The sequence below is a fragment of the Bactrocera oleae genome, chromosome 4 (assembly GCF_042242935.1).
Source record: "Bactrocera oleae isolate idBacOlea1 chromosome 4, idBacOlea1, whole genome shotgun sequence".
Lineage (NCBI taxonomy): Eukaryota > Metazoa > Arthropoda > Insecta > Diptera > Tephritidae > Bactrocera > Bactrocera oleae.
The window spans coordinates 74,012,405-74,027,488 of NC_091538.1; the positions used below are offsets into that span (position 1 = coordinate 74,012,405).

The window sequence follows — 15,084 nt, forward strand, 5'->3', positions numbered from 1 at the left end:
TTCGAAACTGTGGCGAGTGCGCAAGTAAAAGTGTTAATAATCGCGCCGTTGAAGCGTTTGAGCGCCGGCGCTCGCACTGGCCACCGCGGCTGCTTGCCTCGCAAATGAGCAGGTTGCGCGCAAATTCACCATTGCAAAGACAAAGTTGGTTTTACCAAGTACTCGTACACTAAAACCTACCACAACGCTGAAACTGCTCTGCTGCTGAGGAGTGCTTGGCATATCTGAGTGGTTCTCTTGTAGAAATGTTTTTCGAATGCAACGCTTACGCTGCTGTTGACATGCTGCTATGCGAGTGCCAGAAAGGTCATTAGGTTCATGTTACGATATTTGACCATACCTTTGGAAAATGTTATGGCCATTGAAGAGGTATTTTAATTCAATATATACCATAACCAACTCTCAGGTAGAGTACCTTACTGTCGACCAAACGCCAAAACTCTCTAGTGGGGATATGAATCAAGAGTGCCCAACCAGCGGCTCAACTGCCTGGCGACAACTGTACATTTACTACAATTCTGCCTAGTTGCATCATAGAATTTATCAGAAAATAGCCGCAAAATTGGACAACGACTCCATGCAAGTTAATATTATTTTTAGACTAGGTCAATAAGTTCTTCAATGTAGTAACAGTTTATAAGCAATACACAGTCTGTCTTCTTTGGTTGTAAAACTGTGTCTTTATTCACTTGGAAATGATTTTACTAACTGTTGCTTGCAAATGGATCCCATTAATCTCGACGAATTGATGCACTCATGTCACGCAAGTTCACTCCATTACACGTAATTCACATTATCTTCCATGTTGGACCTCGTAATTACAACAACAGCCAGACAGCAGCTCGACCACTTTTTAATGGGTTCAAATATACAACATTTTACTTTCATTTGATTTTAGATGGCGGATTAGCTACGCTGAGCGCACAGCCGAATGGAGTAGCAACTAAGAGTTGGGCCAAAATGTTAACAAAACAAATACAGTGCCAATTTACCATTCGGTCCAACTTCATGACTTACATTTAACCGGAGGACGACCGCGCTCATACGCTCGCACCAAAATAGGTGCATGTGCGACTCAAACGTACTGAATATATGTACGTTTGTATGCGTGATCATATTGATTTGTTGTAATGTATTGCAGTTTGCTCGGAGAGACCAGCATCTTGGAATGGTCTCCCTCCACTCAGTCAATACAGCTGAGCCGCCTTCCATAAAGCAAAAACGAAAATACGCAATCGTTTTAAAATTGCAAATACAAAAAAATGACAACAAATTTTGCTACAGAATAAGAATGTCCCCAGCTTGCGTTATCCGGATTCTGTTTTCCAAATACGTGACACACATTTTTTTCAGTATTTCAGGTTTCCGCTCCATTTGCTTCAGCAATCAGCACCCCCGCCAGAAATTATTTTTCTAGTGAACCATCAGATCAGAGTTAAAAGTTCGATCCTAATGGCCTTCTTGCTTTAGTAGTCTTCGTTAAGAATAACATATACTTGTATATATTGAATCTACATAAGACAAATTTATTGCATATATGTAGGTATTCTAGGCTTCAAAACCCCCTTGTCTTTGTACAATAGGGAATGTACTGAGGGAAAGATTAAAGCTCTCTAACAATGGACCGATTAAATATCGTAAATCTGGTTAGCATACTGCTAAAACTTGGAGATCCAAAACAACCGGATTTTAAAGCCCACTTTGAGTGCACAGAAAAGATTTTTTTTCTCTCTGACTGTATGAACCATATGCAAGAACTATATATGGCACAGTCCAAATAAATAGTCCAGCGATTAGCATTCAGTAGAAACATTGTCCATAAGAATTGCTCATGTAAGTGAGAGTGCTATTTAATGACTTCTTCAGTAAGAAACAATCAATGAAAAATGAATACCGGAGGTACGGTAGTATCTCCTTAATTGAATGGACATCCGAACACTTTACCATCCACACACCATACAATTGCTGGTATGTATGTTTGTTGTTTGCAAAGTTATGAGAGGAGTTTTTTTTTCATTAGATAACTAACAAAACCCCAAAAGTGAATTACATAACTCACAATGGATATTGTATAATATTAAATTGCTGATAATCAAGCCACTTAGCACATTGATATTGTAAAATCTGTGAGGTTGACAATGACGAGATGCCAAACCACCAGTTTCTTTTCATTTAAATATGCAAATCTGGCGGCAAGTGGAGCGGCAGTGGAATGCGATAAAGACAACAATAACATTCGAGTATATGCAGACACTTAATATAAGCGACGACATCAAATTATACGATAATCGGCAACACTACTTGCCAACAGCAAAGGAATTATGATTCGCACACACACACACAGACGGGCATTCGAATGGACAGTAAAGCTTGGTCATTCGTAAAAACTGTATTTTATCATGAGCGAGTGCGATGACTTAACGGGATTAACGATGTAATAGCATTCCGGCTGCTGCCCGCTGTTGTATGTATTCATACGTAAGTATGTATACTCATCTGTATGTGTTTTTACTTTTCATATTTATTACTACTCACCCAAGTAATAAAAAAAACTGAGCCGAAAGAGTTGCAAAATGCCGCCTAAAGTGAAATGAGAGTGACGATAACAGAAATACAGTCAAACCTGAGTAGGAGAGAACTGGGTATGCGAGGAAACTCTATAAGTGAGAATAATTCTCAGAAATAATATATATGTATAATTCAAAGAAATAATATTTAACTGTATTAACTTATTTGTCATGCTCACTGCAGTTCATAAAAATCATTTGCAACAAATAGTACAGCTCTTACAACAACTTATAATGTCTAAACGAAAAGTCAACGTGTTGTCGTTTTAGTAAGAAATCTCCATAAGCGAGATAAAAATTACTGTCCCTTGAACTACCCCTGCGGGCAGAGGATAGAATATGCCCGCGGCAAGGCATGCCTGTCGTAAAAGGCGACTAAAAGCCAATATGCACTATGACTGTTATTATATTCTTTGCACAGTAATATCAGCATAGTATGTGGAGTGATAGTGCTATAATACTCAGCTTGAACTGATATTAGAAACACTTTAAATGAAAAAAGCGAATAAAAAGACATTTGAAGTTCAAGCGACAAATGTCACCAGTCATTTGAGTAATGGGGAGCTCAACTGGCAGTAGTTTAGGCTACGCAGTCTGACCGGAGACTTTCCGGTACCACGGGGAGCAGAAAGCCCTTGGACTTCTGTTCAATCTGCTCATTGGGTTCGGCCCTTTGGGAGTATCGTGGTGGCTGTGGTTTAAACCTAAATGCTGGAAGAACTGAATTTTCAGTTCGAAAAAAGGAGTTACACAAGTAACTGGGTGCCGTACCCGAAAACGGAAGAGGTTTTAGGTCGGCCTCGAATCACACCAAGATGGTAGTGTGGACCCAGACACACTGCCACTGGTATCCAAATAAATACTTGCAAAAAACTCGTATTGTTTGGGGCGCTGATCAACGCATTGTATTGATACGTTGTGTTTTTGAACACCGTGAGGTAAGGCCGTCGCCGGCAGGTACTCACGTAAATCTACAACGAAAGTTGTCCCTTGAACTCTCTCTCAACCAGGTTTGACTGTAGTATAAAGAGGCGACAACTGCAGCTGTATCGGCTTTTGCGAGCGAATCAAAGCAGAATAGTATTAGCGCTAAGAAAGTACAGGAATTTATGCCTACAAAAATACATATGTATGTGTGTTTTTAGCCTGGAGTTATAAACTACTTTATAACTGTTCAGCTGACCGATTGGAAATTGACACTTTTGGCTGTCGTTGTCGAGATGTCAATGATCCGACTTCGGCCAGAAACACACCAGATTAAAAGTACTTCAAAATAAAATGAAAATTAAAAACGTTATCTTCAGTTGCAACGAAGCTATAATACCCTTCACAAATAGAAAGGTTTCTTACAAGAACTTGATTCCGATGATTCAATTTGTATGACAGCTTTAACCTATTGTGATCTGTTCTGAACAATTTCTTCGGAAAATACATTGTTGCCTTAAACAAAAACGCGTGCCTAATTTTGTGAAGATACATCCATGCAAGCACTTAACTCCGATCGTTCAGTTAATATGACAGCTATATGCTATAGTGAACCGATCTAAGAAATTTCTTCGGGGACTACATAGTTGCCTTAGAAAATAGCTCATGCCAAATTTCGTGAAAGTAAAAAGCTCCCCATAGAAGCACTTGATTTCGATTGTTCAGTTTGTATTGCAGCTATATGCTATAATGATCTGGCCTAATATATCCTATTCAGGGCATAAAAATGTGATTCAATTATGGAGTAACATTTTCGTTCTCTTAAATACCCACAACAAAATGTTCATAATTTTTGTATGCTGTCTTTATTTGACTTAATTACCGGAATCGACCGTTGATAGGAATAATTGGAATAAAACCGATCGTTTTCGGACTAGTTTATTTTCAGCACTAACTGAGTCAATAGTGAACCAGATTTTAATACACAATCGCAAAAATTTGGAGCCGACTGCTCGGAACTGAATGCCCATATAATTATACAAAATAAAAAGTTGTCTCAAATAAGTTAAGCCGCCGATTTCAGAGTTGATTTTGATGTTTTAATGACTTACAATATGGAATTTATACGCATTCCCTTGCAAATCGATGTGCTATAAACGATCGAAGTCTGGATATATACCCTATAGGAAATTGAATGGTTGCTTCCTCCAACTTAGCTGATTTGAACCTAAAAAATTGCGGATTTATACTTGCACGGTGTGAAACACAACTTAAGGCACTAATCTTCGGCTTCTTTTAATCTTGCTAAGAAGCAGTCGTTAGCTGCCACCCTCAGCAGGATTTTCTAACTTTCCTGCTTCCTGCCTTTTTAAGTATTTTTAAAACTCAACCAAAGCGTTGAGTTTCGCAAAATGAATTCCGATATGAAAACCAAGCACATATTTATTGAACAAACCGAAATTTCCTTCACTCATTCTTTCCTACTGGGGATCAGCATCGAATACAAGTGTTTTTGTGGCACAGGTTTGCTTGCAATACGTCACTGCGACTGCAACGGTTTCACTTTCGATATTTACAATTTGTCAGCAGCAACCCGGCCGACTGCTGTTTTTATAGTTTTTTAATATTTTCTTTTGTTTTTGTTTTTGTGTTCACTAAGCTATCGATTTCCTTGACTTGATCGATGGATCGAGCTTGCGATTTGTCCACCATGTGACTGTAGCCAATTGATTTTCATCTCCACTAGCGGCGAATCAGTGGCTCGAGCATCAAATCAATGCATGTAAGCCTTCTATCTAATGCTAAGCTCGCGTAAACAGTTCATGCAGCTAACTCTATTGTCTTAGCTGGTCTCAGTCATCATGAATGTTGCTTACATACATATACATACGTAGCGCTCCTCTTGGTGGTCGCTTCGAAACAGTTTTGTAAAATTCATCACATTCAAAGTTTGTTTGGCACGCGCTTTATTTCATTTGCTTATTCGCTGTGGGTTTGTGGATGCTACTTTAATACTTATATTTTCTATAATTTTGATCTTTATTAATAACTTTCGTAGAATTATGCCATAAAAAAAAAATTGCTTTTGTATATGGTACAATTCGCCTTCGATAGCTATCGAGCCACTGCTGCTTCAAATATCTTTCTAATTAGACTATCTTTTAACAGCGATTAAAAGAAAAGACATGAGGAAACAATTTAAATGAAGTGAAAAAATGGAAAATAATGTCGTTTCTGTTGGTCATATATATATTTATATATGTGCGTTTCTAAGTACTGCATAATTGAGGTATCTGAATCACACTTGCATTTACTTATATACCAATAATTATATACATATATCTATCAACAATCAAACATTGTTATAACTGCCGATTCCACAAATAATTGCAGTTCTTACGACCTTCATAAAACAATGACAGGGTTAACTTACCAGCGAAACAAGTTCCAGATTTTTGCGCACTTTAAAGTTCGGTTAAACTTTAAATTTGATCATGCGTTAGACAAAGCAGACTTACATGTGAAGCATTTCTGAACAGTAACTTTTAGCTGAAATCTCATACCTACTAGACCTATTTGCACAAACATCGTTCTAATTTTTCACACCCACTTACCATAGAACGCCATATTGAATACCATAAGTAATCAAAAGTGAGAAATAAAATTTAGCAAAAATAGTATTCTTGATGTGGTTTGACCACAAATTATCTGAAATCGGACCTTATGTTTTGTGCGCCTCCGTTTATTGAATATGAGAATCTTCATCCATTAAGTTTTATTTATACAATATATTTTGGTATATCAGTGAAATTAAGTGAGCCTATTCTAGCTTGGAATAGCTTAGTTCAATAAATTGATATATTATATTCTTGCCTTTAATTTTGTTTCTCTGATATAATAAATCTGAAATATTTCGCTTAGCATAATATAATTCCCTCCTTAAATTGAGTAATATCGGCCCATCGGTATATAATAGATGTGCATTTATTGTGATGGGAACCTATTGTGAACTTTCGATAAAGACAAACGATATCGTTTTTTTCCAACGCCCTGCTCCACGAGAAAAATCCCAAACGCCAAACTCATTCCTACACCATACAACCACCATATCCAATATAGATCCCCCAAGGTTAAACTATGCTCCAGATTAGAAGGCATCGAAATCGTTACATTGAGCTTTCCCGCTGCCACCATATCACCATAAGCCAGGTTTTCCCAATACTGCACGAGGCCGGCACTTTTTAAATTTTCGATCAGCACATTTAGTTTTCCTCGATATATGGAATGTGGGCTCATGGGTATGCCCATTGGTATGTTTTTAGCCAAAACCATATTATCGCTAATGTAAAACAAGTTTACATTATATTTTCTTTGAAACTCCACGAACGTCTTCCACAACGATTGGGGAACGGAATATCCAAAATTGGTGTTCAGAGTTTTACGCTGATAATAGTAATCATTTGTGGATGTTGTGATCAGGAATACACTCTCGTACTTCTGTAAAAATCGGAGACCAACAAAATCTATCAGGGCATTGTATTCGGTTAAGGAAATTTTAATGCGTATCGGCACATCAAACAACTCGTCAAATGTGTTGACCCGCGGAAGTTTGGGGCTGCTTGTGAGATATGTTTGCAAATAGCTGGTGCTGGTGGTGCTTACATAAATACCGGCCAGAAATAGTAAAATACAGATGAAGCGCTTCGTGAATGCGGGTGGCATGTGTATGTGTGTGGGTTGACCTAGCATGCTGCGCAATGTGGTATTTGTAAGAGTGAAGAGAAAGAGTCCAAACGTGTTTCTGCATGTACGACGATGGTGGCGCCAACGTATGCTCTCGCAAGTAAGCAGACAAGAGAAACTCAGCAACAAAAGCAATAGAATAATGCCGATAACCGATTTAAATATGAACACATAGATGTCCCTTATTGGGCGTGTCGGTGGAAGCGGTAACATCGCTGCCCAAAACATAGAAATAACCGGCGTTGATAGTTGAGACGCATTCAACCTCCAACCAATTGCGATCAACCCCATCAAAAAATCGATCGTTTCGTTTTGCAACATACTGAATACCACATCGTACTCATAGGTGACGTCCGGCACGAGCAATTTGGGGTAACTGATTGTTGCATTATGGTGACAAGCAAAGGTCTCAATTACTTTAGCCATATAGCCACCTATTTGAAGATGACCCCAACGATCGCGCCACACAATTGACCTCGGCTCATTTTGGTCGGGAAGCGTGCGTAATGCGGCGCCTTGCATATTCTTTAAACGATTGGGAAAGCAGGAGTCCTCTAGCTTTTTGCGTTCTAAATGAAAACTCGGAAAGTAGCTGTAGGTGTAGTAGTGGCCATCGGATTCGAAATCATTGTACACGCTTATAACATTTAGCATCTTCGTGCTTGCGCAATACACGAAAAGTTTCCGCGTTTGCTGCCTCAGCTCGTTGCGCCTTCCCGGCGAGGCTTGTACGTAATTGGCGTTCCATACGAAGAGAACGCGCACATCGCGCATTACTCCGAGACATCTGACCATCATATCCAACAGATGTGGTTGGATCGGCTCAGTGACGCAACGCGCAACCAGCAATTCGCTGTTGATATCGGCACCTTGCAGCTGGCAACTGGTTGTGGTACTCAGCAGTATAACGGTAATATTTGTCCGCTGAAGTGAGCGCAGTGTGTCATCACCCAAACAGGATTGCTGACCGTGAAAGGCCTCAAATACTACCACCGTTTCGATTCCACGCTCCAAGCGAATTTTCTCAATGAGCTTAGAGAAATTAGCGAAGTTCACATTTTCATCTTCTTCTATTATTGGATGTGCGTTGGATGCATGAAAGAGAGCCGCAAGTATCCACAGTATTTTGCAGGTGCACCACATTTGGATAAAATCCTTTTACTGAATGACACAAAAATCAATTCGAAAGCTGTTAACCATCATCGGCACATCAACGGTAAATTAGTTCAGTATCGATTCATCGGACTCAAATTCTAGTCAGTTAGCTGCAAGAAGTCCAAAGATTTTGTAATAACATATCATTAGTAGAGAACACACGGAAAAGAAACCACTTCCAATTCGATTAGGTGAAAAAGTATAATAAAAAACAATTATTGAGTATTTATATACCTGGCGTTAATAATATCAAAAATACGATGTACTCGCAAAACCATTTAGAGCAAAGCAGAAGAACATTATGGGAATCGTGTAAAAAGGAAATATATTATATTTGAAGGAGAGCTAAAATTCGGGCGGAACCAACGGATATTTTCTAGGCAGAAACTCCTATTTAAAATGGTATTCACAACTGTTTGCCTATGGGGGAGCTTTGAACCAATTTGCTCAAACTTTCAACATTTGATTTACATCCGGTTAGGGTAAGGAAAGCTCACACTTTTATTTTGTGTTCGTGACCATACCGTGTACGGCGAAGAGGGAGCCAATAATACAACAACTGTCTTGACAAACACAACGACAAAACCATTATATTTGAGATAATTCCAATAACATTAACTCTGAATTTTAGTGATAATCTGTTTAATCTGCAAGTGAACTCATATGGTTGTGGGGTAAATCAATTGGCAATAAAAAGATTAAGTCAAAATGCCTTTAACTAATGTGCGGGGGACTTAAGCTCGAACTTGAAATTTTTTTCTTTCAGTTCCTTCGAGTTGTTATAGTAAATGCATAAATATGAACACTTTCGAGTTGCCATTTAGTCTCATTGACGCACTCTAAGCACACAGATCAAATGCTCAAAATAATGTTAACAGTTAATCGATTTGTGCTAATTTGTAATTTTTTACTAATTACTGATTACCCATCAATTTTCTGGAATCTTCTGCATCAAATAAATGGTTCGAATCCTAGTAAAATTGACGCATTCGTCATTGTTAACACCTATAACACCAGACAGAGCTGCATTTGCGACGAGACCATAATACCGAGCTAATAATAACGTTAAATTAATGCAGACATATAGCCAATGTTCGAGCTCCTTTAAATGTTTAAATGAAGAAAAGCTTTTGATGCGCTGTCTACCGGAGAGCTTTCCCCACGAGTTGTTGGACCCAATGCCGTAAAAACAAACTCATTGCTCGCATACTGTTTATTTGGAATGATAAGTACACTGACGCATCGAGATCGCCATATACCGAGACTACTTGAAAGACGAATACTTTTACACATTCAGCTATTTTCCGGAGTTTCATCTTGAACGGAAAACATTGGATGAGGATTTCTTCCCAAACCGCATAAAGGACTTAGAAGGTGTCGCCATACGAATAGCTCTCGATCAGTTGGAGCCCTGGAGCCTTGTGTTGCGCAATCGTAATGATGGCATAGAGATTGGTGGGTTTTTGGCTAGATTTGTGCGGGAATTCAGTAATCTGTGCGATACCTTGGCTAGATATCAGACGTATCTGTCACAACCGCTTTCCTATATGAGCAAACAACTTTATCTAATTAAGGGAATACCGATGGTTATGCCAATACAAAGCCACTCAATTTACAATGAAGCTTTCAATATAATGATAAACAGATACATTCGGTCGGACTGACTGATCTTTTGAAGAGGCAGGTGTATGAGAATACAGACGGAGAGTGTGCGAAATCCAAAATTAGATTTGGAGGACTTTTACAGGTTTTGGTTGCTCTATGGTATTGGAATGAGCAAATACCTACCCTAATATTTTTTACAGAACTTTGATATTACAAAAGAACAATAAACATGGCACAAAATGACCAAAAGATGTCGAGAAGAAGAGCGGTAGGACGGCAGGCGAAAAAATTGAAGTCAGTTGATTTATGTTCATCCTCATAACATTCCCATACATGCATTCAACCCAATTATATAGGTTATTTATAATATATCTCAATAATAAACAAAAATTTCATTGAGAAAAATAAAATAAAAGAATTTGGAGGTTTGGAGTACCTTTCTATTATTTAACAATTTAAGTAAACAATACGACGAAAGCTCGAATTATTTCTTTATTGGGTTAGTTTTCTTCCATGTGCAATCTCGTAATCAGATATATGGTAAGTGTTAGGAATATGCCCGTGCAGACACCGCCTCAAGCTCAATTTTTCACTGCTTAAAGATTGTCTCTAGTAAGCAGTATCATATTTAGTCGAAGTGGTACCACGCCTTTTCTTATCTTTAGCCTTAGACTACAAAAAATCCCTTTGTCAATTTTATATGTTTTTATTTCAATTATTTTTCAACAAACATTTATAATATTATCGCAAAAGAATTCAAGAATTTCTTAATCTTTGATTAGTGCAAAAAGTATCCAAAATTAGTCAAGTTATGAGATGTCACGTCGGTTGATGATTATTCGCTCTGCACTTTTCTGTTTAGCCAAATTCTTCTTTACCGCTCTGTCATAACACCAAAGTTCAGCAAAGAACATCAGAATTGACAGACTCACACCAACGCCATATAACCACCACAACCAGTAGAAGCTACTCAACTCCAATATTTCACTTCTCACATCGTTTGCTGGATTAGTGATGTTCAGTTTTTTTGCCGCCACCATATCGTCGTACGCTTGGGAAGTCCATAAGTCCAACAATCCCACGCTTTGGATTTCATTGATCATATTATTGAGCGCTTCGCGGAAAATTGAATTCTTCTGCATTGGTATCGCCATCGGAATAGCCTTACTCATATATATTTCTTCATTCACATAAAAAAGTGGTTGCCGCAAATGAGACTGATACTTGATCATGACAGACCACATTGGACTGAGTATTGTGAAAGCATACCGTGGATCCAGTATTATACGCTGTCGTTGAATTTCGTCAAATGAGGGCACAACTTCCAGTATTATTTCTAACTCTTTAAGATTTTGTACGTCGAAATATAAGGGAAGCATGTTATACTCATATTTGCTAATTTTTATTTTTACTCCCGAGTGGTACAGCTCTTCGAAATCGTTTATACGCGGATAGCGGAGACTGCTAGTCAGATATGATTGAAGACTTGCAGATATAAATGTACTCATAAAAATTCCACTTAAAAAAAGAAATATATATAAGAAGCGTTTCAATAATCTTACTGAAAGTTCAACTCGAACGTACGACGGTTGACCAATTATTCCTCGAAGTACTACGTTGGTGAGTGTCCAAAGGAAAAAGAGAAAACTTTCGGTCGACGTTCGGCGTTCCAAAATCAAACTCTCAAAGGTGAATACGGAAGAGAATATAAAGAGTAGACTGAGTATTAATAGGCCCAGCACTGAATTGAGAAGAAACACAAAGATTTCACTATCGGGTATTCGTGAAGGTAGAGGTAGCATAATTGTCCAATCCACTGCCAGTACAGCTGCGCTTACGTCAAAAGAGTTGTTTGAATAGCCCGCAATCGCGATTCCAGTAACTATGTCGATCGTATCATTTTGTAAGAGAGCTACCCAAATTCCTAATTCTACAAAGACACCCATTTCCACCGGCAATGGATAGGAAAGTGTGGCGTTATTCCGTTTAGCAAACTCTCGCAAAATTTTAGTAAAAAAGCCACTAATCTGTATGTTGGCATTACGATCGCGCCACATAATACTCCAAGGCTCCAACTGATCAGACAGAGTTCGTAAAGCAATGCCTTTTAAGTCCTTTATGCGGTTTGGGAAGCAAGCCTCATCCAATGTTTTCCGTTCAAGATGAAACTCTGGAAAATAGCTGAATGTGTAGAAATGTCCATCTTTCAAGTAGTCCCGGTATATGGCAATTACATTGAGCAGACGCATATCAGCGCAATATTTGAAGAGCAGCTGTTGCTGTTTCTGCAACTGTATAAGCTTCTCACTCGATGCGTCGGTATACTCCTCATTCCAAATGAAAAGTATTCGAACATTTCGCCTATTTTGAAGGACATTGAGCATTGATTCCAAAAGCTCAGCCGAAAAACTGTTCGGTACACAGCGAATCAAAAGCAGTTCGCTGCTAATGAACTGTTTCGAAGCTGAGCTAAGGCTGAACGGATTATATAGCTTAACGGTCGTGTTAGTGCTGAGTATTTTAATATGTTCATCACAGAGGCAGCTAGGCCCGGAGTTGTAGGCGTCCACAACGATAAATGTGTTAATTTTCCTCTCCAAATCAATTTTCTTCAGAATATAACTTATATTTGAGTCATTTGAAGAGTTCCAATTGAAAGCTGGATAAGCCACTAGCAGTGGCAAACTGCAAAGAAGCAGTATATCGCCTGCAGTTAACATTTCCGCTTCGAAACACTTTCAGAGAATGCGCTTATAAGACTGATTTAGGGTTTATTGTATCGCTGTATTCTGTACAATACTACAATTTTGTTCTTCGATTTGTTTCAATTTCCTAATGGATTACAGGAACTAATTGAAAAGTTTTTATATGAAATTAATATGGTGAACAATGTTATCTCATCGAAAATAAATACATAAGTATTTATTAGGAGTGTCATCAGAGCATAAGAAGGCAAACGCTGTTTGATTGATGGCAATGATTTGTGATACCATATACATCGTGGAAAGAGTTAATAGCGACGGAAATGAGCCGTTAGTATATGTATGACCGGTTTGGGGCGTAGCTGTAAGTTATCTACATGAAAAATAACAATTGAATGCCATTTGTAATAATTCTCCCAAAAATTATAATTATAATCACACGAGTTGCTACCGTTTGCAGCAAAGTATTGACTGAACCTTCAAGTTCACAAAATCGTTGTTTTTTGTAGAACTGAAAATAATTGATCATAATCAGCGCTGTCTGCGATACCATATCTTAGACTACGTTCAAACGGCGAAAGGCTCCCCAACAAGGTCAAAACTCCTAAAGTGCTTAAAACTCAACTGCTCCAACGCAAATATTTTAAACCCACACTAACCCTTTCGTACCATTTTTTAATAATAACAATAATAACCCAACGGTTACACTGCTCCCGCCCAACCGATGCGAGGGGCGCAATCCGCATACGTGCAGAATTAGCCGAGTCAGAAAAGGCAAGAGAGTTTTTTAAGTGTTGAGATCTATAACATCTCAGCTACAGAAACAAAAATTTCAACAGCTAAGATTTATAATTACAATATAATTAATTGTTACATTTTCCTTCATTAAGAGAAAACAATAAAGTATTTTTAATTTTGAAAAGTGAGTCAGATAAGTCAAATGTGCTGGAATAAGAATTAAAATCATGACATATACGGCGAAATGGCTCGTTTAGTTCAAAATTTGATCTACAGGATTTTAACAGTAAAGGTCTACTCTGCCTCGAAAAGCGAATCGGGATATTAAATTTAATTTCAGACAGGAGAAAAAAACTGCAAACTGTTCCATTCAAGATTTTCACTAAGAATATTATGCCAAGCATTTCCCTATGACTAGAAAGTGTAGGTAGATTAATAAGTTTTAAACGACTAGTGTATGGAGGTAAACTTACCCTAGAATCCCATCGGAAATGCGCTAAGGCAAAAGTAAAGATTGTTTTTGAACAGACTCTAACTTGTCAAAATTGATTTGGTAGTTAGGGTTCCACACATCAGAGCCATATTCCAATATAGGTCTAACCAAAGTTGTATAAAGTGTTTTAGTAATACACGGATCTCTAAATTCTTTAGACCAACGTTTCACAAAACTGAGGACAGCTTTTGCTTTCAAGACCATGGTGTCAATATGAAGACAAAAATTAAGCTTAGGGTCCATATTAACTCCCAAATCAACATAGTTAAAAACTTGCTCCAGAATATGGTGTTTTATTACATAAGAAGAGGGGTGCGCAGATCTACGGGAAGAGCACATCGTCTCAAATTTATTGAGATTCAATGGCAAATCATTTCTATCACACCATGCAACCATATTGTTTAAGTCTGTTTGAAACAGACACCTTTCCTCAGTTGAAGTGTATGATTTAAAAAGCTTTACGTCGTCAGCGTATAATAAATTTTTTGAGAATTCAATTACTGAAGAGATATCGTTAATAAACAACAAGAACAGAATCAGGCCAACATGACTAGCTTGCGGAAGACCTGAAGAAACATTAATTGTATCTGAAGGTGTATCCTCAAATATCACTGGTTGTGTTCTATTATAAAGATCCATTAAAGAAATCTTGGCTGAAAGCCCAGCAGATCAAGTTTATGTATGAGAATCGAGAGGTTTACTTTATCGAAAGCTTTGCTAAAGTCTGTGTATATAACATCCGAATGCCTATTTTCCCTAAAACCCAATGATACATGGTTTACAAATTCAATCAAGTTTGTTAGAGTCGATTTCCCTTTACGAAATCCATGCTGAGATGAGGAAATTAACGGAGAAATCGAAAAGGTTAAATGGTCAGTGATAATAGCTTCAAAAAGTTTAGGTATAACTGATAGTTTTGCAAAACCTCTATAGTTTTCAATGTTGGATCTAAATCCACTTTTATGCAAAGGAATTATAAATGACTGTTTCCATATTGAAGGAAATATACCGCGTTTAACAGAGGAATTAAATATCCTTGTCAACGGCAAGTAAATATATTTGGCACTATTTTTTAGGAAGCATGAGGGTATCATGTCTGGGCCCTAACTAAAAGATGGTTTTAACTTATTTAAATTAAGTAGGACGTCTTCTTCAG

At 37.9% G+C, this 15,084-nt stretch overlaps 2 protein-coding genes across 2 annotated transcripts; both read right to left on the minus strand.

Moving 5' to 3' along the window:
* Positions 1–6,293: 6,293 nt before the first annotated feature.
* Positions 6,294–8,378, minus strand: LOC106627390 (uncharacterized). Its single transcript, XM_014247521.2, has one exon. The coding sequence runs from the start codon at positions 8,376–8,378 to the stop codon at positions 6,477–6,479; it is 1,902 nt and encodes a 633-aa protein (XP_014102996.1). The 3' UTR covers positions 6,294–6,476.
* Positions 8,379–10,804: 2,426 nt separating this feature from the next.
* On the minus strand, positions 10,805–12,379 carry LOC106627470 (Ionotropic receptor 52d). The gene has a single exon (XM_070108504.1). The coding sequence runs from the start codon at positions 12,377–12,379 to the stop codon at positions 10,805–10,807; it is 1,575 nt and encodes a 524-aa protein (XP_069964605.1).
* Positions 12,380–15,084: the final 2,705 nt, after the last annotated feature.